A 27,932-nucleotide genomic window follows, 5' to 3' on the forward strand; every position below is an offset into this window, starting at 1 on the left:
TAAAAAACATTGAGGAAGAAGTTACATTCACTTTCATACTTGAAAGATAAATAGTTGATCACACAAGGATAAAGGGTGAGAAAATCTTTCTGAGCAGAGAAAACAGAATGAGCATAAAAATAAAAAAGCAAGCAACTAATACAGAAAAAGTAGTTAATTTTTGTAATGGAGCATTGACTACATGAAAGGGAATAGTGGGAAGCATAAAGTTATAAAGTAATTTGTCTTGAATGGTCTTGAATGCCAGATTAATAGTTGGGATTTTTTTTCTGAAACCAAGGAGTTTTTGAGCAAAAGGGTGACTAATTAAAGCCTTCAGTAAAATTAATTGGGCCTGTTTGAGAAGGTTGGGTTGAAGTGGGAAGAGACTGGAGGCTGGGAGTCCAGCTAGAAGGCTCTTACCATAGTTCAGGAAAGAGATAAGGAAGGCCTAGCAGCGGTTCTCACCTGTGGGTAGCAACCCTTTTTAGCAATGAAGATACATTGCGGCATTAGGAAGGTCGTGAACCCCTGGAAGGTATAGTGAGAGCCCCCGTAGTGAGAGTAAGATGGGGAGTTAGGCTGGGGCTGAGACAACACAGCTGCTCTGGTTGGTTTAGCTCCTACGCGACCTTCTTCTCATGTCTTACATTCTTGTTTTGTAAATTGAGCTTCACCTAAAAATCTGTATCTTGAGTAGTTTAGGACAAATGATTTAGAAGATTAACTTTTGAATTGGAAATGTTTTAATGGGTCATGAGTTATGCTGATTTTTGTTTATTTTCATTTAAGGAAAGGGTTAATATGGTCTTTGCTTTGAAGTTTTATGTATAAAATTGTGGTCATGGAAATGGAAGGGCAGGACAGACTTGGAGAGCTTACTCTTGCTGATGTCCAGATTGCTGGCTCTCTCACAATAAAGCTTGTTGCACCTAATCCTCATCTCTGCATTGGGCTGACGTGACAGGCAGCTAGACATTCTTTGTCTGGTACCATAGGCTGCCTCTTAAATTTTATCTGTTACCATTTTCTACTTAGTCTTATGCTTCAGGGACAACAATCTTTCGTTGTGCCTCAAACATGGCAAACTCATTTCTGATTTTAGTCCTTATACCTGCCAGAAAATCATTTTCCCCTGATTTTCAGAGAGCTGGCTGCTGCTTTTCATAACGCAAGTCTCAGCTTAAGTATTATCTTTTCAAAAAGGCCTTTCCTCACTACCTAGTTTTAGATATTCTTTCTATAAGTGACTTTCTTCTACCCTGTTGTTACATCACTGTTTTATTTTAATAAAACATATATCAAATCCCTAAGTAATTTTTAATCATTTAATATCTGCTCTCTCTCTAGTAGAGAATATAAGTGCCATGAGAGCACGAACTTTGCCTTATTTGTCACTGCATCTCTACCATGTAGAGCCTGCCTGACATGTACTATTTGTTAAATAAATAACAACAAATGAATTCTATGGATTGAATATGTAGGACATAGGCTCAGCACCCGTAGCACAGTGGTTATGGTGCCAGCCACATGCACCCAGGCTGGCAGGTTTGAACCCAGCCTGGGCCAGCTAAACAACAATGACAACTGCAACAACAAAAACAATAACAACAACAAAAATAGCCGGGCATTGTGATGGGCACCTATAGACCCAGCTACTCAGGAGGCCGAGGCAAGAGAATCACTTAAGCCCAAGAGTTTGAGGTTGCTGTGAGCATGATGCCATGGCACTCTACACAGGGCGACATAATGAAACTCTTGTCTCAAAAAAAAAAAAAAAAGAATATGTAGGACATAAAGTTTAGTAATATGGACCATGGGATCAGATTACCTGGTTTTGAGTCTCAACTTGGATACTTCATACTTACACAGTCTTGGACAAGTGACTTAGCTTTCTAGTGCCGCAGTCCCCTTGTCTGTAAGCTATGGATGGTCAGTGACTGACAGAAGAAGTTTTAAGGACTGACTGAGCCAATACATACAAGGCACGTAGAGTAGTGCTTGGCTCATAGTGAGTCCATGGAAGTGATAACCATAATTATTATTATTAAATGACATAAAATTTCTATTATGTTTGGTTTAGTGAACAAAAGTAGGATTATACTCCACCTTTTGTGGAATCTAGCCATAGTTATTAGCTTTTAATTTTGATTTATGTGTCACAAATAACATGTCTTCTGCCAAAAAAGGGGGCAGGCGGAAATTGAAAAATGTTGTCGAGGCTTTAATTTCTTCTCATTTCTTTACTTCTAGGTGAAAGAAAAGCAAGAATCAGAACTGAAACTCAAGTCGTTTGCTCCCCCATATGTATGTAATGGGGCATTTTACACTTAGGCTGATTTCTTGATTTATACTTTTTTAATTACCATCTAATGTTTTAAATCTCCTCTGTTTTAGGCTCTTCAACCAGAATTATATTTACTTCCTGTAATGGACCATTTAGGAAATGTGTATTCAGCATCATCGACAATTACTTTAGATGAGCAGCAGATTAGTTACGGTGTCACCGAGGCTGATGAAACAGTCCACAGACCAGTTAGCATATCTTTCTCAAGAGAGGAACCCGGAAGATACTCTAGTTTGTTAGAAAACACTTTGAAAGAGCTTCTTAACAAGAATCAGGAAGAAGGTGATTTCAACTGGAGTGGGGGAAGACAAAGACACTATTAACAGTACATTTTAGCAATCAAGCCTGTGAACCAATTCCCGGCCAACCTAGCCTTACAAATATAAGCAGCATACAGGGAAAAAGGAAAGTTGCTGTTCAACCTAGGGATTTAAAAACAATAATAATTAAAAAAAAGAATAAGAAGAAGAATTTTGCCAGGTGGGAGAAAAAGAACAATTTAAGTACTATGTTAAAATAAAAACAAAATAGTTACAGTGCTTAAATAAACTACCATCTTTACTTTTTTAAAAATAAAAATAGTTTCAGATAAAATTAAGCCTGTGGGGAAAGAGAAAGGAAGGATTACTTCATAAAACGTTGGTATTATTCAAAGGATGGAGGGATCAGGAAAACACTAACAAACCAAAGTCAAAACAAGTTTAATGTTGGGGGACATATATATTTTAAAGAATTAAAAATTTTTTAATCGTCATACCTATCCACTTACTAATAACTTGATTCTTTTTTTTTTTTTTTTTTGCAGTTTTGGCCAGGGCAGGCTTGAACCCGCCACCCCTGGTATGTGGGGCTAGCACCCTACTCCTTGAGCCACAGGCGCTGCCCTTAATAACTTGATTCTTAAAAAGTGATAGATAATTAAAAATGCTCAAATCAAAATTAAATTTATGTTAAGAAAGTTGTCTACACTCTTAGGAATCAATAAAAAAAGAATCAGTTAAACTTTTTTACCATATTACATAAGGAAATAAACCACGAGGGAAAAGCACATCTATCAAGAATTTATGAATTAACCCCCAGAAAGTAATAATAACATTTATTATGGGTATAGAATATATTAACTCTTAACAAGTTACATTTGTTGCATTCCAAATTTAGCACTTTCTTAGAAGTATTTAATATCTACAATTTATTACTTGATTTTAGTGAGATTCTTAATGAGAGTCTTTATCTTCTTTATCTGAAAATACCTCTGCTTTCCACTCATCAAAATCACTAAAGGATAGGAAAAGAACACCTAGGAAACAAAAATTCAGAGTAGAGTATCAGTGTTCCTGAACAGGGCAAGGTCAAGTGGTAATGAAGTGTGCATAGTGTCCTATTTCACTCCTTGGGCTATTGGCTAAATTCCTGAACTGTGCTACTTGGTTGAACTCCCCAAAAAGAAACTTTTGTGGGAGTTTTTAATTTTGTGAATTCTGTGGAAACATAGTTTTTAAATGTTATTAATTCTTTGGTGCTTTACTAAAAAAAAAAAAAAAAGGTTAAATGAGAAGCCAGTCTGTGCTCATTTTCAAAAGTTCTAGAAACATTAGTAAGGATAAAGAAGAAAGTAAAGATTAATAATAACTTTACCACCCAGAGATAGCTTCTGTTAGTATTTTGGTGTCTATTACTCCAGTTATTCTTTTCAGTTCATATATTTTTTTTCTTTTCTTTTTTCGTTTTTTTTTTTTTTGAGACAGAGTCTTACTATGTCACCGTTGGTAGAGTGCTGTGGCATCACAGCTCACAGCAACTCCAACTCTTGGGCTAAGTGATTCTCTTGCCTCAGCCTCCCAAGTAGCTGGGACTACAGGCACCTGCCACAGCGCCCGGCTATTTTTTGTTGCAGTTGTCATTGTTGTCTTAGCTGGCCTGGGCTGGGTTCAAACCCTCCAGCCTTGGTGTATGTGGCTGAAGCCATAACCACTGTGCTATGGGGCACTGAACCATATTTTTTTTTTTTCTAAAAATGAGACATACATAAATTTTTAAAGCCTCTTTTTATTTTAGAATATATCATAGATTCATATTAATAAATATAGATTTACATCATTATACAATTCCCTTCAACCCTCCTGCCTCAGCCTCCTGAGTAATTAGGAAGGACTACAGGCACCAGCCTATAATTATTTCTAGTTTTAATAGAAACAGTGTCTCACTCTTGCTCAGCTGGTCTTGAACTTCTAAGATCAATCAATCCTCCCTCCTCAGCCTCCCAGAGTGCTAGGATTACAGCCGTGAGCCACCACACCTAACCTCTTTCATTTTTGAGACAGAATCTCACTTTGTCTGGAGTGCAGTGGCATGATCATAGCTCACTGTAACCTCAAACTCCTAGGCTCAAGTGATTCTCCTGCCTTGCGCCCCCCACCCCGACCCCCCCACCCCAAGGAGCTAGGACTACAGCTGGATGCCACTGCACCTGGCTGATTTTTTGCTTTTTTATAGAGATGGGGGTCTCTGTTGCCCCCATTTTATATATATTCATGGGTACAAATGCAGTTTTTTTTTTGTTTGTTTTTGTTTTGTTTTTTTTTTTGTAGAGACAGAGTCTCACTTTATGGCCCTCGGTAGAGTGCCGTGGCCTCACACAACTCACAGCAACCTCCAACTCCTGGGCCCAAGCGATTCTCTTGCCTCAGCCTCCCGAGTAGCTGGGACTACAGGTGCCCACCACAACGCCGGGCTATTTTTTTTTTTTTTTTGGTTGCAATTTGGCTGGGGCCAGGTTTGAACCCACCACCCTCGGTATATGGGGCCGGCGCCTTACCGACTGAGCCACAGGCGCCGCCCACAAATGCAGTTTTATTACATTAATACATTGCATTGTGGTAAAGTCAGGGCCTTCAGCACGTATCTCACTGAACCAACACACTTTGTGCCCACCAACCAACTTCCCATCATCCATCCTCCCACCATCACCCCACAACCTCTGCAATTCTCTGTTGTCCATTGTCCCAGACCTTCCTTCCATGGATGCACACTATTTAGTTCCCACTTATAAGTGAGTACATGAAGTGTTCTGCATCTTTGCTGTTGTGCTGCAATAAACATGAAAGTGCCAGTATATTTATGTATTTATTTATTTTTTGAGCCAGAGTCTCAAGCTGTCACCCTTGATAGAGTGCCTTGGAGTCACAGCTCACAGCAACCTCAAACTCTTGGGCTTAAATGATTCTTGCCTCAGCCTCCCACCCACAACACCAGTTATTTTTTTGTTGCAGTTGTCGTTGTTGTTTAGCTGGCTTGGGCCAGGTTCGAACCCACCAGCCTGAGTGCATGTGGCTGGTACCCTACCCACTGAGCCCCAGGCACCGCCAGGGAAATGACTTTTTTATATTTACCCTCATTATTACCATTTCTTTCTGGCTGAAAAACTTCCTTTAAAATTTGTGGGGAAGGTCTGCTGATAGTGAATTCTCTCAGGGTTTTTGTTCGTTTGTTTGTTTGTTTGTTTGCTTGCGTGCTTGTTTTTGAGACAGAGCCTCAAACTGTCGCCCTGGGTAGAGTGCCATAGCATCACAGCTCACAGCAACCTCCAACTCTTGGGCTTAAGCGATTCTCTTGCCTCAGCCTCCCAAGTAGCTGGGACTACAGGCACCTGCCACAGCGCCCGGCTATTTTAATGTTCTTGATTGTCAGGTTTTATTTGTCATTTCTGTTGACTTTTGGTATTTAAAGATATCTCTGTATGGTCTTCTGTTTTACATACTTTCTGATGAGAAGTCTGTTGTTTTTGTTTCTTTTTCTCTCCACTGTATTAAGATTTTAATTCTGGTTTTCAACAGTATAATTATTATGTGCACAGCATTTTAATTTTACTTAAATCCTGATTGAGGTTCTCTCAGCTTTTTGAACCTGTGTAATATTGTTTTTCATCAACTTTGGAAAATTTTTGCCCTTATCTTCTTGTATGAATACTTAGTTCACCAAATTGCCTTGTAAAATCAACTCTGATGAATTTGAAAGAAATTATTATTTTATAGATTATCTACCTTTTTCTCCTGGTTCAGGTAGGAGCACTCCTTTGGCTTTCTACATCATAAGCAGAAGTAGGACTGCACTTCTTAGATTTTAATATAGCCAGATTTATTGGTACTTTCTTTTATAGTCAGTGTTATTCATAGCTTCTTTAAAAATATGTCTTTTGTCCCAAGGTCATGAAAATTAAGTCCTATATTATCTTGCAAATATTTTATGGTTTGCTTCAATGTTTTATGGTAATGCAAACGTTTTATGGTTTGGTTCATTGATCTACTAGGAATTAATTTTTATGTGTGTTATGAGATTGAGTACCTCCATTTTCCCTTATGTACATTATAGTTTATTGATGATAGTTGTAAAGTTTCTTAAAATTGCGAAGTTTGTCTAATAGTGCACAAGAATCCAAAATATATGACTTTAACACTGATATATTACCAACCTTTAGAAGTTTTGCTATTTTGATAGAAAAAAATGTGCTCACTCCTTTTCTCTTTGTTAGCGATTTCTTTGATTCCTGGTAGGTTTGAATATCTTTTAATATGTTTGTGGGCTAGTTACATATATTTATGACTGGTTCGTTTTTGTCCTTTGCCTATTTTCTGTTGAAATGTTCATCCTAAGTTTGATTTGTAAAAGTTTTTTTTAAATGTTACAAACGTTTTTCCAGTTTGTAGATTAATATTGTTTTTGATTATTTTCAAAAACCTTTTAGTTTTTATGTAACAAAGCTGCACAGTTTTTCTTTATGATTTCTGACATGCCTGTCATATTTAGAAAGGGCTTTGCCCTTAGCTTAAAAGAAGATATAGATGAATATTTGATGAATTGGTTGAATTTTTAATTCTTTAACTTTTAATTATTTAACTCTTTGGAATATGTTTGCTATAAAGAGGTAGCATAGATTTGTTTCTTCCAAATGCATGTGCAGTTGTCCTTTCTTCCTCACTGATTTCAAGTGACATCTTTACCACACACTAAATTCCTACATGCACATAACAACTTTTAGACTCTCTACTCTGTCCCACTTATACATCTTCTAAACCACTATTGACGTAGTTTATTTTCTGTAACTTAATATTATTCGTCTGTCTGGCAGGGCAATTTCCCATTCAGTATTACTATTTATTGTGAGGCCCAAAATTGGACAATAGATGTGAAAATCCTTTTTAATGTGTGAATGCACAAATTAAGTAATCTTTTACATAGTCTTGGCTTAAACAGAATTGGATTATTTCTCTCCCTATTCATTGATTCTATGGTTTATTTGTCATTTTGTTAGAAACCAGCTCAGCTTTTTATTTTTATTTATTTTGTTTTTGGAGACGGTGTCTTACTCAGAGTGCCATGGGGTCACCCTAGCTCACAGCAACCTCAAATGCCTGGGTTCAAGCAATCCTCCTGCCTCAGCCTCCCAAGTAGCTGGGACTACAGGCATGCAGTCCAGGTTTTTTTAATTTAGTTTTCATAAATATGATAAACTCTTTGAGGACAAGGATATGTTGCTACACACGTAGAATCAAACACAGTGTCTTAGATCCTTGTCCTGAACAAATATTGAAAAATAGTAACTGTCTTCATGTATCTCTATGAGTTAATAAGGTGTAATAATCATCCTCTATTTTCGTAGTGTATAATTGTAATAACACAAAAATAATAATAGATGCTATCCCTTCTTTGCTGAAATTCCTCTCTTTCTCTGCTGTGTAGACACCTCACAGTTTGGAACTTAGTTCCAAAATTATTGCTGCTTTTTCTGTGAATCTGTATTTTATATCTATTTCTCAAAACATTGTGTTATGATTTTTTAAAAGTAAACAGAGCTGTATTCTCCTTGTTGGTAAGTTTCATAGGTACTGCATGACACAGTGTATCATTGCTCTAAGCTGTTGGTAGGAATAACAGGTACTTGTCCTGTATCCCTATCAACAAAATGTAACTCAGAATCTCCTGAGTTCTATGTTGTTTCTTTTTGTGGTTGGGTAGGTGGAGTAATATTTTAAATAGCTGGCATATCCATTTTTTGGTTCATTTTTCAATTAAGTAGATCTTCTAAGACAGTGTCTCACTTTGTCACCCCTTGATTACAAGTGATCCTCTTTTTTTCTTTTTTCTTTTTTAGGACAGAATTTTACTTTCTGGCCCTCGGTAGAGTGTGGTGGCATCACAGCTCACAGCAACCTCAAACTCTCGGGCTTAAGCGATTCTCTTGCCTCAGCCTCCCAAGTAGCTGGGACTATAGGCGCCCATCACTATGCCCAGCTATTTTTTTGTTGTAGTTGTCATTGTTTGGCAGGCCCCGGGCCGGTTCAAACCCGCCAGCCCCGGTGTACGTTGCCGGTGCCCTTGCTGCTTAGCTACAGGCCCCAACCCAAGTAGGTCTTTTAGAAAAGCCCTGTTTGTTATCCATAAATGACTATTTCAATGTCAGCTGGGAAATAAATGGTAGCAGCCACACTAAAACTAATATGAGCTTCAGGTTGTAAAATATTCTGGTAACTCTTGTAAAGTGACTTCAAATAATTAATTTGAATCACTTTTTTCCCTAAATGATAAAAAATTGATTCCTTCAGGGGATAAGCAGTCTGCATTAACACTGCCAGGTTCATGCATCTTTGGCTGGCATATAGATCATGTAGAGCATTAGTGTTGATATTTTGAAGACAGAGTGTGCAGTTTTGGAGAAATTATGTTAAAATGAAAGGAGATTTTATAAATGAGAATGTATATGAAATAACAAATGACATGTTGTGTGTATTTATCCCAGCATTTTTGAGAAAGGTTTCTCAGAGCAAAAGATTTGGGCAAAAGATTTTGAAAGACAGTTAAATTGAAGGAAGACCCAGTTTACCCGCTCTTGCAGATTCAGTTGTGCTCAGAGACGAGAGAAACCCCGCGGTAGGAGAATGTGTGTGTGGGATTGTGTTGCTTCCTACTGTTGGTTGGTTCAGTGTTGCCCAAACTGAATTAACCAAAGAATTTTTTTTTCTCACATAAATTAAGATTTCATGAAATTCACTCTGGGAATTGTTGCCTTCTAATCTATATAGTAGAGGTCATGGGGAATCTAAAACATAGGACAAGATTATAGTATATACATATAAAAACAAAATTTTATTTTGGTGTTTTCTTAATATTCTGAACTCTGATTGCCATGGATGACCGTCACCATCAGCTGAGGAAAAAGCCACTCCAAAAGAAAGCAAGGTTGCAAAAAATCAAATTGGAAATTCTGAGTTATCGGGATCATTGGAAGATTCAGATAATGATTACTTTAACTACAGAAGAAGGTAATTAGTACAGAGCCAATCCCACATGTCATAGACTAAAGTATAAGAAAAACAGTGAGATGTCCAGAGAACTGCTGTAAGGACTTCCACTTAGGACAAAGATATGAGTGAAATTCCCGATATTCTTAACTAAAATTACCTTGATTCAGATCTTGACTGTTTTATAGTAACATTCCAATACTGTGAGGGATAATTTATAACTTAAATTATTTCTCTTGTAATCCTTTTGTCACTGCTGGCAACCTGATCACAGAAAAATGTCTTTGCTTGCCTTTGTTAAAACTAATTCTTCTGCCTCCCTTAGGTTCTTGGTTGTAGATGAGCTAATTAATATGTTTAAGTTTCACATTGGTATAATTTTATTTAAAATTTAGTACTTAGATAATATTTTTGCATATAGTCTTTTGAAATTAAGACAAAGGCTTTTATAAACAATTATTCACAAAACAACTATAAACAAAATATGCTTCTAAAATTTCCAGTTATTTTATCTTCCTATAGACATTGGACTAGAATTTGAATTTAACTATAATATAATATAACTATGACTCTATTACTCATATTAAGTGTATTTTATGTTGATCATTAATGAGTTTGAAAGTTAATATGAAATTAATCTTGGGCTGACTTTGAAAATTTTTAATGTTATATTTGTTTTTAAAGAACATTAAATAAGAGAGGTGGGCAGCGGGGATTAACAAAAAAGAACATTAAATAAGGCTTGGTGCCTGTAGCTCAGGGGCTAGGGCACCAGCCACATACACCGGAGCTGGCAGGTTCAAATCCAGTCTAGGCCTGCCAAACAACAACAACTACAACCAAAAATAGCTGGGCGTTGTGGTGGGCGCCTGTCCTCCCAGCTACTTGGGAGGCCGAGGCAAGAAAATTGCTTAAGCCCAAGAGTTGGAGGTAGCTATGAGCTGTGATGCCACAGCACTCTACTGAGGGTGACAAAGTAAGACTCTGTCTCAAAAAAAAAAAAAAAAAGAACATTAAGTAAAATAAGAAAGCTAATATTCATGGAATCATGTTTTAATGACTTTCAAATCTCTCATTTAAGTGAGTTTCTTTGCAAAACTGAAGATGATGCAGCTGTCAGCAGAAGACAGGACTATCAGGTATGATTTCAAAATTTGTGTTTTAAATTGCACAAATTTAAAATATAGGTATTGCAACATAGCATTCATACTGAAATTGAAATGAAAATGCAAATTAAAATGTGCGTTTTTTCTTGTAATGTACTTCTAATATCAAATTGTCAGTAGTCCAAGTTTCGCTTCTGCTTTTGAGTGGGGAAATAAAATGCCCAAATGAGAGGGAGAGAAAAGTTACAAACCAACACCTTTTAGATTGTCTTCTCAAATTTTATAACCAGTTGCAGCTTTAAGAGCTTGTTTGTAATTTAATACATTTATACTTGTATTTGATCAACTCAGGTCCTTAGAACAGATTGATATAGTATATTTGCACTGTAGGAATGGTTATTGTGTTATTAGTCACCAGCTTTGTGGTCTTGGATATGTTACCTAATTCTGAAATTGCCGTGGTTTAAAGGAGTTAATACACACTCTTTAAATCACCAATTTATTCTCAAGAAATGATAGAGAGACTGGTAGAATTTTTCAAATATTTCCAGGATGAATTTAGGACCGTCTTAGGATGACAACGATACTAGTTTTAATAACAGCTAACAGTGACTATCAACTGTCAGGCGCTATTCTAAGTATTTTTCATATACTCAGTCACTGTATCCTCGTGTTCATCTTCACCATTTTACAAATGAGAAAACCGAGGCACAGAGAGGTTCAATGGTTTGGCCAGGTCATTCATATGTTTAATAAGTACTAGAGCTGGTGTTAGTCTCTAAGTCAGTGGTTCTCAACCTTCCTAATGCCGCAACCCTTTAATATAGTTCCTGTGGGTCGTGACCCACAGGTTGAGAACTGCTGCTCCAAGGGGTCTGGACTAGCTATAGAGTTCATGTTCTTAGCCACATTACTATTTATTTTTATTTTTTGGAGACAGAGTCTCAAGCTATTGCCCTGGGTAGAGTATGACATCGTAGCTCACAGCAAGCTCCAACTCAGGCTCAAGTGATCTTCTTGCCTCAGTTTTTCTATTTTTAGTAGAGATGGGGGGTTTTACTTTTGTTCAGGCTGGTCTCAAACTTACGAGACCAAACAATCTGCCTGCCTCAGCCTCCCAGAGTCCTAGGATTACAGACGTGAGCTACCACACCGGGCTGTTCTTAGCCACTTTAATAATTACATATCTAAATAATAGTAATGATATGGTAACAACCAATTAAATAGCATCTATTGAGCAAATCACTGTTCTAAGTGCCTTACATATGTTAACTCATTTAATTCAACAACTCTTTGAGGAGTTACTATTATCCTTATTCCCAGGTGAGGAACCTAAAACACAGATGGTAATATTAACTTTTCTATGGTGCAAGTCTTTCACACGTGGTAAAAACCCACCCACAGTTAAACCACAAACCTCAAATGAGTCTTTAATTCTGCCCAGTATACTATATTTTCCCAGTCTATTCCTGCTCTTCTAGACAACTGTCTTACCTTCTCCTCAAACCGTCAATAGCTCCTTTCTCCTGCACTCTCAGTGCATTTTTTCTTTGTGAAATAGAGGCAGTTTCAAGAAAACCACTACATCTCAGAGGTTTACTGTATACATAGTGAGGTTAGGTTTGAAGTCCAGTTTTTTCCTTAAATATCCAGTTCCCACACCATTTACTAAGACTTTATTTTTCCCATGTAGAACTGAAAAAATCAGTTGACTCTATAGGTATAGAACAATTTCAGATCTCCTTTTTCTTAGTGATATTTTCCTTAATCCTTGGGCTCGTACTACACCATCTTCATTACTGAGGATTTATGCTACTACTTCTTGTTGTCAGATAACATCAGACTTTCAACTTGATTAATTTGTCTTTCAAGATTGTTTTGGCTATTCTAAATTCTTTATGTTTTCATATAAATTTTAGAATCAACTTGGCAATTTCTTAACAAAAGATTATTAGAATTTTGATTAGAATCACCTTAAATCTGTTGATCAATTTGGGAGGAAAATTGATAACTGCACCGAGTCTTCCAATCTGTGAAAACTCTCCCTCCTGAGGTCGTTAGGTTCCTCAGCAGGGCTTGTGGTTTTAGTATCATGCTTTTACACATCTTTTGTTACCTTTATTTCCACATATTTGATATTTTTGAAGCTTCTATACATGGTATTTTAATATTTGTATTTTCTGATTGTTTCTTGCTAATTTGTAGAAATATAATTGATTTTTTTAATGACCTGCATCCCAAAAGGTATATGTTTAATTTTTATACATTGCATTTGTCTCTTAAGATTTTGCTATATTTTATTCTATGAGGTTTTCTCATAGATTCCTTAGGACTTTCCATATATATATAAAGTCATGTCATCTGTGAATAGCAATACCCTTTCTTTTCTTTCTTTCTTTTTCTTTTTTTTTTTTTTTAATGAGTTAAGTATTCGTCTTTCTTCACCTTCCTGAGTGTGAGAATCAGGAAGGGAGAAACCATGGCAGCTTCTTGCTTTCAGCATTGTTCTGGTAATGACCTCAAAGATGCTAACTTCACTAAAGGAAAGGTCATTGCAGAACTGTGGTATCCCACATCCCAGGGCTATTCTGTGGCCTTCTAGGAACTGGGCCACACTGCAGGGGGTAAGTGGTGGGCTGGAGAGCAAAGTTTTGTCTGTATTTACAGCTGCTCCCCATTGCTCTGGTCACCACCTGAGCTCTGCCTCTGTCAGATCAATGGTGGAATTAGATTCTCATAGGAGCCTGAACCCTGTTGTAAACTGCACACATGAGGGTATCTGGGCTGTGCGCTCCTTATGAGAATCTAATGCCTGATGATCTGAGGTAAATGTAATGCACTTGAATCATCCCAACACCATCTGCCTTGCCCTACCCCAATCCATGAAAAAATCGTCTTCCATGAAACCTGTCCCTGGTGCCAAAAAGGTTGGGGACCATTGTTCTGGAAGATCACGCCTGTAACCGGCTCCTTCAGTCTTTCTGATACACTTCATTTCCTTTATTAAATTCCTTCCTGCTTAAACCTGAACTGATTTAGTATTTGACACAGAAAGTCAAAAATAGACCCCCAAAAAACTCTTAAAAATGAGAATCTCAGACTGGTTATTGCAAAAGAATAGTGATATTTCACTAATTTATGCTAGTAGAAACTTAGAGGAATGGCTGGGCACCGTTGGCTCACACCTGTAATCCTAGCACTCTGTGAAGTTGAGGCAAGAGGATCGCTTGAGCTCCAAAGACCAGCCTGAGCAAGAACAAGACCCTATTTCTACTAAAAATAGAAAAATTAGCCGGGCATTGTAATGAGTGCTCATGGGCCCCAGCTATTTGGGAGTCTAAGGCATGAGGATAACTTGAACCCAGGAATTTGAGGTTACTGTAAGCTAGACTGACTCTTACAGACAAGTGAAGAAAGAATGTGTCGTGCTGTCAGAGCTTAGTAATTTTTATGTTTTGCTTACAGACAGGTGAAAAAGAGTACATCACCCTACCAGATCTCATTGATTTTCCTTCACTTCCTTGTCAGCCTGTTTCTTCAGGAAAAGCTGATATCTCTTTATTGCAGATGGAAAGTAAGTATGGTGATCCAAGTACAGATCATTCTGTGAGGTAAAGCTAAGTAATATTAATGGGGAGTTATTGTTTAATTGGTATAAAGTTTCAGTTTTGGAGGATAAAAAGGTTCTGGAGATGGATGGTGGTGATGGTTGAAAATACTTAATGTACTTCATGCCAGTGAACTGTACACTTAAAAATGGTAAAAATGTCTACCTGCTGGGGTTTGAGAAATCAGCAGCCTCCAGTCGTATCAGAACTGTGACTAACATCTCATACCCCAGAAGACCACGTGTTGCCCAGACAATATTCAATAACATATGCAAACTGCTTTGTTTTTGGTTGTGTATTTTTTTCTTTTTTTTTTTGTTTGGTTGTTTTTTTTTGTTTGTTTATTTTGACGTTGCTGATGTTCTTTTGTTTTTTTAATTTCAATCTTTTCCACACAGATCCCTTTTTCTTTCTCAATTTTCCTAGTTTAATTATAATTTCCCATTGCTGCCTTTTTTAATAACTTCAACTTCATTTTTGCTAGTGTTTCTACCGATATAATTTGGTTTTTCACCCAATTTTATCCCTGTAAAGTTTTCTGTTTGCTTCTTTTGGTTTGATTTACAGCATTTTTGTCTTTCCTCTCTACTTGGTGGAGGTGGGGTACTGTGTCCGATCAGTTTAGCAAAGAGCTGCTGACCTCAAGGGAACCACGCAACTGGGCACCCCCAGAAGGTGGGGTTTTTTAAGGTTGTGTCAAAGTACCCTACTGTACATCTATATTGCCCTGTCTCCCTCTTTCTGTGCCTCTCTTCTTTTTGTCAATATTCCTTATACCCACCCCCTCTCCTTTCTCTATCTTTCTTTTTTTCTTATCACTCGGTCCTCCTTTCTTTCATCCCCTTTTTTTGCTCTTCAACCTTCTCACCCTTCTGGTCCTGTAACCCTTAGTCCACAGGCACAAGAACTTAAAGAGCAAGAGGAAGTGAAAAGAAAATTAGGGCAAGGAAACAGATAAAAGAAATCACTCATGAGGAAGAATCAACAGAAAACTGCAGGCAACATGAAGAACCAGTCTAGAACAACCCCACAAAGGGACCATGAGGTAGCTACTGCAGATGATTCCACCAGTATAGAAATGTTAGGAATGACAGAAAGGGAATTTAGAATACACATCTTGAAAACAATGAAAGAAATGATGGAAACAATGAAGGAAATTGCTAATAAAGTGGAAAATAACCAAAAGGAAATCCAAAAACAGAATCAAATAAGAGATGAACGATATGAAGAATATAAAAAGGATATAGCAGACCTGAAGGAACTGAAACAGTCAATTAGGGAACTTAAAGATACAATGGAAAGTATCAGCAACAGGTTAGACCATGCAGAAGAAAGAATTTCAGAGGTAGAAGACAAAGTTCTTGAGATAACTCAGACAGTAAAAGAGGCAGAAAAGAAGAGAGAGAAAGCAGAACGTTCACTGTCAGAATTATGGGACTTTATGAAGCGTTCCAGCATACGAGTTATAGGAATTCCAGAAGGGGAAGAAGAATGCCCCAGAGGAATGGAAGCCATACTAGAGAATATTATAAAAGAAAATTTCCCAAACATCACCAAAGAGTCTGACACACTGCTTTCAGAGGGATATCGGACCCCGGGTCGCCTCAACTCTAACCGAGCTTCTCCAAGACACATTGTGATGAACCTGTCCAAAGTCAAGACAAAAGAAAAGATTCTGCAAGCTGCCAGGAGTAAGCGCCAGTTGACCTACAGGGGCAAATCCATCAGAGTTACCGCAGACTTCTCTAATGGAACTTTCCAAGCAAGAAGACAATGGTCATCTACCTTTAATCTACTTAAACAGAACAATTTTCAGCCCAGAATTCTGTACCCTGCTAAGCTAAGCTTCAGAATTGATGGAGAAATCAAATCATTTACGGATATACAAACATTGAGGAAATTCGCCACAACAAGACCAGCTCTACAGGAAATACTTCAACCTGTTCTGCACACTGACCACCACAATGGATCAGCAGCAAAGTAAGAACTCAGAAATCAAAGGACAGAACCTAACCTCCACACTGATGCAAAAGATAAAACTAAGCAATGGACTCTCACAAAATAAGACGAATAGAATACTACCACACTTATCAATTATCTCAATAAATGTTAATGGCTTGAATTCCCCACTGAAGAGACATAGATTGGCTGACTGGATTAAAAAACACAAGCCATCCATTTGCTGTCTGCAAGAAACACACCTGGCTTCAAAAGACAAATTAAAGCTCCGAGTCAAGGGTTGGAAGACAATTTTTCAGGCAAATGGAATTCAGAAGAAAAGAGGAGTTGCAATCTTATTTTCAGATACATGTGGATTTAAAGCAACTAAAGTCAAAAAAGACAAAGATGGTCACTTTATATTGGTCAAGGGAAAACTACAACAAGAAGACATTTCAATTCTAAATATTTATGCACCCAATTTAAATGCTCCCAGATTCTTGAAGCAGACCTTACTCAGTCTGAGCAATATGATATCTGATAATACCATCATAACAGGGGACTTTAACACACCTCTTACAGAGCTGGACAGATCCTCTAAACAGAAATTAAACAAAGATGTAAGAGATTTAAATGAGACCCTAGAACAACTATGCTTGATAGACGCATATAGAACACTCCACCCCAAAGATAAAGAATATACATTCTTCTCATCACCCCATGGAACATTCTCCAAAATTGATCATGTCCTGGGACACAAAACAAATATCGACAGAATCAAAAGAATTGAAATTTTACCTTGTATCTTTTCAGACCATAAGGCACTAAAGGTGGAACTCAACTCTAACGAAAATGCTCAAGCCCACCCAAAGGCATGGAAATTAAACAATCTTCTGTTAAATAACAGATGGGTGAAGGAAGAAATAAAACAGGAAATCATTAACTTCCTTGAGCATAACAACAATGAAGACACAAGCTACCAAAACCTGTGGGATACTGCAAAAGCAGTTTTAAGAGGAAAATTCATCGCTCTAGATGCCTACATTCGAAAAACAGAAAGAGAGCACATCAACAATCTCACAAGAGATCTTATGGAATTGGAAAAAGAAGAACAATCTAAGCCTAAACTCAGTAGAAGAAAAGAAATATCCAAAATCAAATCAGAGATCAATGAAATTGAAAACAAAAGAATCATTCAGAAAATTAATGAAACAAGGAGTTGGTTTTTTGAAAAAATAAATAAAATAGATAAACCATTGGCCAGACTAACGAGGAATAGAAAAGTAAAATCTCTAATAACCTCAATCAGAAATGATAAAGGGGAAATAACAACTGATCCCACAGAGATACAAGAGATCATCTCTGAATACTACCAGAAACTCTATGCCCAGAAATTTGACAATGTGAAGGAAATGGATCAATATTTGGAATCACACCCTCTCCCTAGACTTAGCCAGGATGAAATAGACCTCCTGAACAGACCAATTTCAAGCACTGAGATCAAAGAAACAATAAAAAAGCTTCCAACTAAAAAATGCCCTGGTCCAGATGGCTTCACTCCAGAATTCTATCAAACCTTCAAGGAAGAGTTTATTCCTGTACTGCAGAAATTATTCCAAAAAACTGAGGAAGAAGGAATCTTCCCCAACACATTCTATGAAGCAAACATCACCCTGATACCAAAAACAGGAAAAGACCCAAACAAAAAGGCGAATTTCAGACCAATCTCACTCATGAATATAGACGCAAAAATTCTCAACAAAATCCTAGCCAATAGATTACAGCTTATCATCAAAAAAGTCATTCATCATGATCAAGTAGGCTTCATCCCAGGGATGCAAGGCTGGTTTAACATACGCAAGTCCATAAACGTTATCCACCATATTAACAGAGGCAAAAATAAAGATCACATGATCCTCTCAATAGATGCAGAAAAAGCATTTGATAAAATCCAGCATCCTTTTCTAATTAGAACACTGAAGAGTATAGGCATAGGTGGCACATTTCTAAAACTGATTGAAGCTATCTATGACAAACCCACAGCCAATATTTTACTGAATGGAGTAAAACTGAAAGCTTTTCCTCTTAGAACTGGAACCAGACAAGGTTGTCCTCTGTCACCTTTACTATTCAACATAGTGCTGGAAGTTCTAGCCAATACAATTAGGCAAGACAAGGAAATAAAGGGAATCCAAATGGGAGCAGAGGAGGTCAAACTCTCCCTCTTTGCTGATGACATGATCTTATACTTAGAGAACCCCAAAGACTCAACCACAAGACTCCTAGAAGTCATCAAAAAATACAGTAATGTTTCAGGATATAAAATCAATGTCCACAAGTCAGTAGCCTTTGTATACACCAATAACAGTCAAGATGAGAAGCTAATTAAGGACACAACTCCCTTCACCATAGTTTAAAAGAAAATGAAATACCTAGGAATATACCTAACGAAGGAGGTGAAGGACCTCTATAAAGAAAACTATGAAATCCTCAGAAAGGAAATAGCAGAGGATATTAACAAATGGAAGAACATACCATGCTCATGGACGGGAAGAATTAACATTGTTAAAATGTCTATACTTCCCAAAGCTATCTACCTATTCAATGCCATTCCTATCAAAGTACCTACATCGTACTTTCAAGATTTGGAAAAAATGATTCTGCGTTTTGTGTGGAACCGGAAAAAAACCCGTATAGCTAAGGCAGTTCTTAGTAACAAAAATAAAGCTGGGGACATCAGCATACCAGATTTTAGTCTGTACTACAAAGCCATAGTGCTCAAGACAGCATGGTACTGGCACAAAAACAGAGACATAGACACTTGGAATCGAATTGAACACCAAGAAATGAAACTAACATCTTACAACCACCTAATCTTTGATAAACCAAACAAGAACTTACCTTGGGGGAAAGACTCCCTATTCAATAAATGGTGTTGGGAGAACTGGATGTCTACATGTAAAAGACTGAAACTGGACCCACACCTTTCCCCACTCACAAAAATTGATTCAAGATGGATAAAGGACTTAAATTTAAGGCATGAAACAATAAAAATCCTCCAAGAAAGCATAGGAAAAACACTGGAAGATATTGGCCTGGGGGAAGACTTCATGAAGAAGACTGCCATGGCAATTGCAACAACAACAAAAATAAACAAATGGGACTTCATTAAACTGAAAAGCTTCTGTACAGCTAAGGACACAATAACCAAAGCAAAGAGACAACCTACACAATGGGAAAGGATATTTGCATATTTTCAATCAGACAAAAGCTTGATAACCAGGATCTATAGAGAACTCAAATTAATCCACATGAAAAAAGCCAACAATCCCTTATATCAATGGGCAAGAGACATGAATAGAACTTTCTCTAAAGATGACAGACGAATGGCTAACAAACACATGAAAAAATGTTCATCATCTCTATATATTAGAGAAATGCAAATAAAAACAACCCTGAGATATCATCTAACCCCAGTGAGAATGGCCCACATCACAAAATCTCAAAACTGCAGATGCTGGCGTGGATGTGGAGAGAAGGGAACACTTTTACACTGCTGATGGGACTGCAAACTAGTACAACCTTTCTGGAAGGAAGTATGGAGAAACCTCAAAGCACTCAACCTAGACCTCCCATTCGATCCTGCAATCCCATTACTGGGCATCTACCCAGAAGGAAAAAAATCCTTTTATCATAAGGACACTTGTACTAGACTGTTTATTGCAGCTCAATTTACAATCGCCAAAATGTGGAAACAGCCTAAATGCCCACCAACCCAGGAATGGATTAACAAGCTGTGGTATATGTATACCATGGAATACTATTCAGCTATTAAAAAAAATGGAGACTTTACATCCTTCGTATTAACCTGGATGGAAGTGGAAGACATTATTCTTAGTAAAGCATCACAAGAATGGAGAAGCATGAATCCTATGTACTCAATTTTGATATGAGGACAATTAATGACAATTATGGTTATGGGGGGGCAACAGAAAGAGGGAAGGAGGGAGGAGGGTGGGGCCTTAGTGTGTGTCACACTTTATGGGGGCAAGACATGATTGCAAGAGGGACTTTACCTAACAATTGCAATCAGTGTAACCTGGCTTATTGTACCCTCAATGAATCCCCAACAATAAAAAAAGAAAAAAAAAAAAAAGAAAAATTAGCCAGGCATGGTGGCACACTCCTATAGTCCCAGCTACACAGGAGGTGGAAGCATGAGGATCGCTTGAACCCAAGAGTTTGAAGTTAACAGTGAGCCACAATGATGTCATTGTGCTCTCCAGCCAGGCAACAGAGCAAGACCCTGTCTCAAAAAAATAAAATAAAATAAAAAAGTATGTATACACACTCTCTCTAAAATACACATTTGCCATGTAAGATTTAAGTATAACAACTTTGGATCAAAGAAATTTGCCAAGAGAATTAAACTAAAAATTATAAGCATAAGTACTTGAGCTTCTAGTTTCTAGATATATTTGGAAATGCAGAAAAGGCCCACTGTCTTATAAATCTCCTTAGGTATCACTCTTGGAGACTGAAGTGACCCCTTGCATTCCCTATAGCAGTAAATGCTGTATTTCAGTGAGAAAGACAGTTTGGGGGAAAATTTATTTTTGTTATTTTAGACACTTTCAAGTTTTACACTCTATATTTTAGATTACAAACCATCTTTGAGCGTTTAGATATTGATGAATATGGATTGCAATCTCTTTAGGAGAGAAGATCATCCAACAAATGAAACAGGTAAAGGAAGAAAGAAGGTATCTGGAAAGAATTAGAGAAGAACTAATTAAAAAAGTCAAAAAACTATTTGAACAAAACAAATCAAAGCAATGTCAAGGTAAATTTTATTACATCCCTTTCATCAGTTAAGAAAAACATTTTACAGAATTGACCCTTTTGGAATAAGTAATAAAGTTATAATTAATAGTTGCTGTTTTACTCTTACAGTTTAAGTGGTTCATGATTGAAGAGAGTTCAGTCTAGAAAATGTGAAACCATTTTTCAACACTATTTTATACAATAAATGCTTTACATAGGTTTTTTAAAATTAAAACTCAAATATTTTTATAGTTGAAATTCATTGATCTGTTTATTCATTCTTCCATTCACTTATTAAATAAATATTTATTAAATGTCTATTGAATCTAGCCACTGTTCTGGGGGCTGTTAGCAGACATGGTCTTCCCCTTTCCCTCCTAGATCTTACATTTCAGTGGGGAAATGATAAGGTGAGCGTGAATGATACATCCTGATGAATGCTGTGATAAAGGAATTGCCGAATTCTGTGGATAGAAATACAAAGGAAGAACACTTACATTAGGTGGAAGAGATCACGAGAGGCTATCCGGAGAAGGTTGGATATGCCAGGATCTGGAGTGTGCCTTTTCTTGGCTCAAGGCCCTTCCAGGATGCTTTTTCCTCTGCCATGTACTTCTCTTCCAACCTTCCACTCCCGCCTTCTTCCCAGTTCATGTGGTTATTTCTACTAATCATTCAAGATGAGGTTAGATATCACTTACTCTAGAAGGCTTCTTCCAGTCCCCTGGACTCTCCTATGTACTTCACTTTTTGGTATGTGTATCCGTCTACCTTGCTTAAGCGAATAAATGAGGGAAGTTAAGAAAAGTAAGTAGTTTTCTTGCAGTAGAATTAGCGACAGTGTTTGTTAGGTCTGGTGGAGATGGAAAGATAAGCCAGGGCGAAGAAAGTGTATGACAATGGCTCGAGAGATGACTTGAGAAGCCTGCAATTTGGGTTATGGAAGGATGAAAGGTTTATTTGTAATTAACTGGTTTTAGGATTATCAATTTACAGCAAAATTGTTGTTTCCGCACTAGAACTGACTGAAGGTTATAGGCAATGTCAGGAGATATTTCTGAAGATTCTGCCTCAAAAGGTTAGTGATACCCTGGAAGTGGTGGTAATAACTCTTCCTTGTTGTAGTGTTAAGAGAGTAATTTTATCGAACAAATTTGAACAATGGACTAGAAATCATAGGATCTAGATTCTAACCAAATATATCTTTTACTTAGGCAGGTTATTTCTCCTCCCTACACCTTCCTCTTTCTGTTTATAAAATGGGACGGATCAATCACTCTCTATTTCAACAGGGATATTTCAAGATAAAAAATACCAGCCTTTGAATATTTATTGAGCCTACTATGTCCCGGGCCCCGTTTATTTATTTATTTTGTTCTCCTGTGTGACAGGTGGGATACTCACCACTATACAAAGCAGGATCAGGCCTTGTTTTAAATGCCTGGGGGTACAGCAGTGAAACCAGTAAAGACAGGCCTCTCCTTAAGGAGCCTGTGTCCTAATGGAAGGAGACTATAAACAAATAAGTAAGACAGTATCTGCGACTGATCAGAGCTGAGAAATCAGTTAAAAAAGAGTATTAGTAAAAAACGATGGGGCAAGAGAAAGATGCTTTAGCTAGGATTATCAGGGAAAGCATCTCTAAGGAGATGTCGTTAAGATTTTATGAGTAAGGAGTTGGGTGTCTAAAGAGGGAGAAAGCAGTCATAAAAGAAAAACAGGCTCGGCACCCGTACTCAGTGGTTTGGGCGCCGGCCACATACACCGAGGCAGGTGGGTTCAAACCCGGCCCGGGCCTGCTAAACAACAATGACAACTGCAACAAAAAAAATAGCCAGGCGTTGTGGTGGGAGCCTGTAGTCCCAGCTACTTGGGAGGCTGAGGCAAGAGAATCAATTGAGCCCAAGAGTTTGAGGTTACTGTGAGCTGTGACACCACAGCACTCTACCCATGGTGACGTACTAAGACTCTGTCTCAAAAATAAATAAAGAAAAGAAAAAACACTAAATATCAAGTTGTACACTAAAAAAGAACATTAAATATCAAAGAACACTAAATATCATTAGATGGAAATGACCTTGTGGTATTAAGGGTCTGAAGTAGGCCAGTGTTGCTGGAGCATGATAAACAAGGAAGATACAGAAGGAGATGAAGTCTCAAAGGTCAGCAAGAAGCACAAAGGCCAAGTCAAGGAGTGTAGATTTTATTCCAAGTAAGGTGGAAAGCGATTGGAGGATTTTAAGCTAGGGATTTACATGATTTTAAAAATACAGTAGAACCTCCATAGTGTATATATTATTGGGTAATATAGGGAAGTGATCCTTACCCAATATACGGAAGGGACTTTCCTTACCCAGTATAAGGAAGTGATCAACTGTGGAGGTTCTTAAGCTGACCTAATTTTCATACCCCAGGCATGCACCACATGTGTGTATCAGTACAGTAGGCCTAGTACCTATGTCAACCACTTCTGCATGTTGAGCAGTTTGTTCTACTCCTTTGGATGGTCAACTTATAGAGGTCTTACTGTTATTTTAGAAAGATCATGACCACTATATGGAATAGCTTGTAGAGGGGCAAGAATGCAAGCAGAGAGATGAATTCGAATGATAACGCAGCTTTCTTAAAAAGTATTGCTGGAACTCTTTTAGCAGTGGTACCAATGGAGGTTGCCGAAGGATTGGGTAACAGGGCATGAAGGAAATAAATAGCTAAAATCTTGAGCTCCAGTTCTATCTAGCTACATATTTTTAATCAAATCACCTTATAATGCAGAATTCTTAAATTTGGAGTTTCCATTTCTATGATAAAGTAAAAGAAATGAACATAAGCACATTCTGGTGTACTGGCATGTAATTTGTATTCCTGTTAAGTTTGTATTTAGAATTTCATTGGTGTCGATGTGATTTTCTAAACTGGTTGTTGAATTTCCAGATTTCTCAATTACAGGGGTCTCAGGTTTGAGGAACTCTGTCCTATAGAATTTGGGGGAAATATGTGGCATAATTTTGATAAATGATAAATAAGAATAGTTTATTTCACAAAACATTAAGTCATTAGGAGGGCTGTAAAAATAAGAAAAAAATCATGTCTTTTACTTGCACAGTTTTAATTGTATAAATAACATTCAAATAAGATTATGGGAAATTAACCCATGGATTAATACGTATATATTTATAGACAATATTTTTAAAATAAAGATTTTTCATAAGCAATTGCATGTTTAAAGGAGAACTTGGTTGGGGTTGCTGTATTTATTACTGTTTTTTATATATATATATTTTTTTATTATTACTGTTTTATATATTTTCAGGCACGTTCTTTCATTACCTAACAAACATCTCTCCCTTACTTCTTTTGTTCTCAGCATATGAGGGAAGAAGAGGAAATCAGAGGAAAACAATGTAAATTGACATTAACTCTGTGGTCCTTTCCACCTTTAATCATTTTCAAACTATAGTTTTGCTTTTCTTTATAGCCTATGATGGTTGGAAGAAAAAATACTTTCAAACAAAGAAAGTCACAGCATCATTGGAGGAGGTTTTAACAAAACTTCGAGAAGATCTAGAACTCTACTATAAAAAATTGCTCATGCAACTTGAAGCCCGGGAGATAAAGATGAGACCCAAGAATCTGGCAAACATCACAGACTCTAAGGTGCTACTGAATGTGTCTCCCTTCTGTTGGAAAAGTTCTATTCAAATTACGTGCTTTACCATTGCCATTGTTATTATAGTTAGGATGCTTCCCACTAACTTTAGTAAGAAATTCATCACCATGTAGTGAGAGGAGTGTTGCTGAGGAGATATCGTCAGCAGTTTGTTGATGCCTTCAGGGTCTGGTGCTTCTCACATTTCCCATTACTTTTGGTGCTGACTTCATTGCAAGACTGAAGAGCGTGAGATTGTGAGACTGCTTTTTCTAATGGTAGCAATGCAGTAGCAAGTCAAGCTACATAGCTCCAAAATGAAACAAACCTCTCTCTGAATTCGTGCATATAAATTTTTCCCATTGTCTAGTGAGGGGTCAACCAGCCTATCCCTGTATCAAAAATAATTGTCAAGAAATGTGATGTGTTGATTGACATAGACTAATTAGCATCTACCTGTTTCTGGGGTAGGGTCACAGTTCCTGATGCTATGACTACCTGACAAAGTAGGGCAGGACACTTACAGTGTCCACTATGGTCCTACTTGGTCAGGGGTTATAACACCCATGGAATTTAAAGATGTTCATATTTTATAGAAATTATGAAATTTTGATCGATTCATTTTTTTCTTGAGATAGTCTTGAGATCAGAGACATAACATTTATTTTATTATTGAGAAATTCCACCATATATTAAACATCAAACAAAAAGAAACTTCCAAGGCTTGCTACACACTAGGAAATGAAAAAAAAATCCCAGAGGCCACGTAACAATTTGATTTTTTGTTGGATTAATCCTGATTATTCAAAAATAATTTTAAAACATGAATTATGATTAAGAGCAAGGATTTAACTTTAGACAAGATTAAAAGTTTACCATTTTAGATAACTTTGCTGAATTCAATAGGCTCAAATAGTGGTTTTCCATAGTAGTTGATATTTTTTTTGGCAAAGCCAATATTTTATCTTGTTCTTTTTTTCAAGTTGAATATGAGAATTTTTTTTCACAAAGGCAGTTTAAAATTCTTAACTTATTTACTAAGGACCACCATACCTCAGACATTTTTCTGGTCAAAAGAAACCAGGTGTCTTCTTATTTTAAATAAGTTTTCTTGTATCAAATAGATTTCCTTATATAAAACATAGTATTTCATTATCCCAAATATTTTTAAATAATTCTAATCTAATTCAGCTAATAAAGTATTATGCCAATTTCTAAAGAATTACTAATAGCTTAAAGCTAACTTATTCCTTTCATAGTAGTAATTGTTGGTTCTTATGATGCTAATTTAATGGTAGCTTTTATAAATATCTACTTTTTATAAAATAAATAAAAAATGGTAGTAAAGAGAAAATGGTCCCTAAAATGCAAGAAACCAACAGAAAGCAAAAGTAATAGTAATTTACTTTAAAGCAATAAGTTTATTTTATGATAATAGGTTATTTTCATGATTTGCTCTTTTGATGTTATCACTTCACAGTTTACAAGATAGTCAAAAAAAAACAGGTATAGATGTTATGCTAAATAAAAGTCTTCATATATTTCACACAGAATTATTTAATAATCCAGATCACTGAGGTACAGCATGCAATTGACCAACTTAAGAGAAAACTGGATACTGACAAAATGAAACTCATAATAGAAGTTAAGGTAATTTTCATTTCTCCTTGTCAGATTATAACATTTATCCTGAAATAAAACATTTTGGTGTTTTAACTTTGTGTGTCCACAGGGTAGTCAGGATCAACTGTCTTAAAATTGTTACCTTAACAATAAAGAACATGAGTGAAAAAAATGAAAGAAGAGAAACTAAATCCTGTGAAAAGATGCATGTTATAACAAGGCTGAACTAAAATTTCACTAAGAAAAATTAAAGGAAAAGGACTCTGTGAGTTAGTGTAGTCTCAAAATGATATTTTAAAAGAAATAGTTTGCCTGTATTAGAAGTTTTTCATGAATAAATCTGGCAAAACATCGAGCTGTCCTCTGAACGCCTATTTAATTTTTCCCTCCACTTTGGGGTAATTATTTTATTCTCTCTGGCTATTGTCATGTATATGTATTCCATTGGTTTTTAAATTATGAATCCTGAGTCTTCTACTCTACACTGCCATCCAGGCAAAGGCTTAGTTAACTTTGTTATCCCCGTAGGATCTTTTGTGTAATAGATGTTTATAGAGGCTTCTCGGAATACTTTATGTATATGATAAGAATTGTGAACATCGGCTCCATGCCTTTAGCTCAGTGGCTAGGGTGCCAGCCACATACACTGGAGCTGGCAGGTTCAAACCCAGCCCCAGTCGGCCAAACAATAACAATTATAACCAAAAAAAAAAAAAAATAGCCAGGTGTTGTGGCGGGCACCTGAAGTCCTAGCTACATGGGAGGCTGAGGCAAGAGAATCACTTAAGCCCAAGAGTTGGAAGTTGCTGTGAGCTGTGATGCCATGGCACTCTACCAAGGGCGACATAAACTGTCTCAAAAAAAAGAATTGTGTTCCAATTAGTCACATCATAGGAATTATCACAGAAGTACAGATATCTTCAAAAGCTCTTTTGTTGGACAGAAGAGGATTATACATTTTCAAGAAAGTATCTACACAGGACAGAAAAAAAATAAGGATGATAATTATATGAGGCTCGGCGCCTGTGGCTCAAGCGGCTAAGGCACCAGCCACATACACCTGAGCTGGCAGGTTCAAATCCATCCCGGGCCCACCAAACAACAATGACGGCTGCAACCATAAAATAGCCAGGCACTGTGGCGGGCGCCTGCGGTCCCAGCTACTTGGGAGGCAGAGGCAGGAGACTCGCTTGAGCCCAGGAGTTGGAGGTTGCTGTGAGCTGTGATGCTATGGCACTGTACCCAGGGCGACAGCTTGAGGCTCTGTCTAAAAAAAAAAATACATATATATATATATATATATATAATTATATGAATGCCCTCAATTAATCTCCTTAATCAAAAACAGCTTCATGACACACAATGGCCCCTTTCTGGAATTAGACTGTCCAGCTGAACTTTCTGTGGTAATGGGGGTAATGTTATATACTTGCACCTTCTGAAATGTTAGCCACAATACGGATATTGAGCACTTGAAATGTAGCTTGTATGACTAAGGAACTGAATTTTAAAGTGTATTTCATTTTCGTTAATTTAAGAGCTCCATGTGGCAGCTGGCTACTG

The 27,932-nt window shown here is 37.0% G+C and overlaps 1 protein-coding gene across 3 annotated transcripts in view; it reads left to right on the forward strand.

Annotated features, from left to right (window-relative positions):
• SPATA1 (spermatogenesis associated 1) overlaps positions 1-27,932 on the forward strand; it is a 54,408-nt gene that overhangs the window by 18,455 nt on the left and 8,021 nt on the right. For 2 of the 3 annotated variants that reach the window (XM_053592720.1, XM_053592718.1), the window contains exons 5-12: positions 2,233-2,286; positions 2,377-2,608; positions 9,528-9,642; positions 10,703-10,760; positions 14,193-14,301; positions 20,991-21,116; positions 24,576-24,754; positions 26,298-26,396. In XM_053592720.1, the coding sequence (XP_053448695.1) occupies positions 2,233-2,286; positions 2,377-2,608; positions 9,528-9,642; positions 10,703-10,760; positions 14,193-14,301; positions 20,991-21,116; positions 24,576-24,754; positions 26,298-26,396 (972 nt within the window). Of the gene's footprint in view, positions 1-2,232; positions 2,287-2,376; positions 2,609-9,527; positions 9,643-10,702; positions 10,761-14,192; positions 14,302-20,990; positions 21,117-24,575; positions 24,755-26,297; positions 26,397-26,478; positions 27,117-27,932 lie in introns of those variants that run through there. The other variant, XM_053592721.1, reaches the window with a different exon arrangement.

This window comes from Nycticebus coucang, chromosome 5 (assembly GCF_027406575.1).
Source record: "Nycticebus coucang isolate mNycCou1 chromosome 5, mNycCou1.pri, whole genome shotgun sequence".
Classification (NCBI taxonomy): Eukaryota; Metazoa; Chordata; class Mammalia; order Primates; family Lorisidae; genus Nycticebus; species Nycticebus coucang.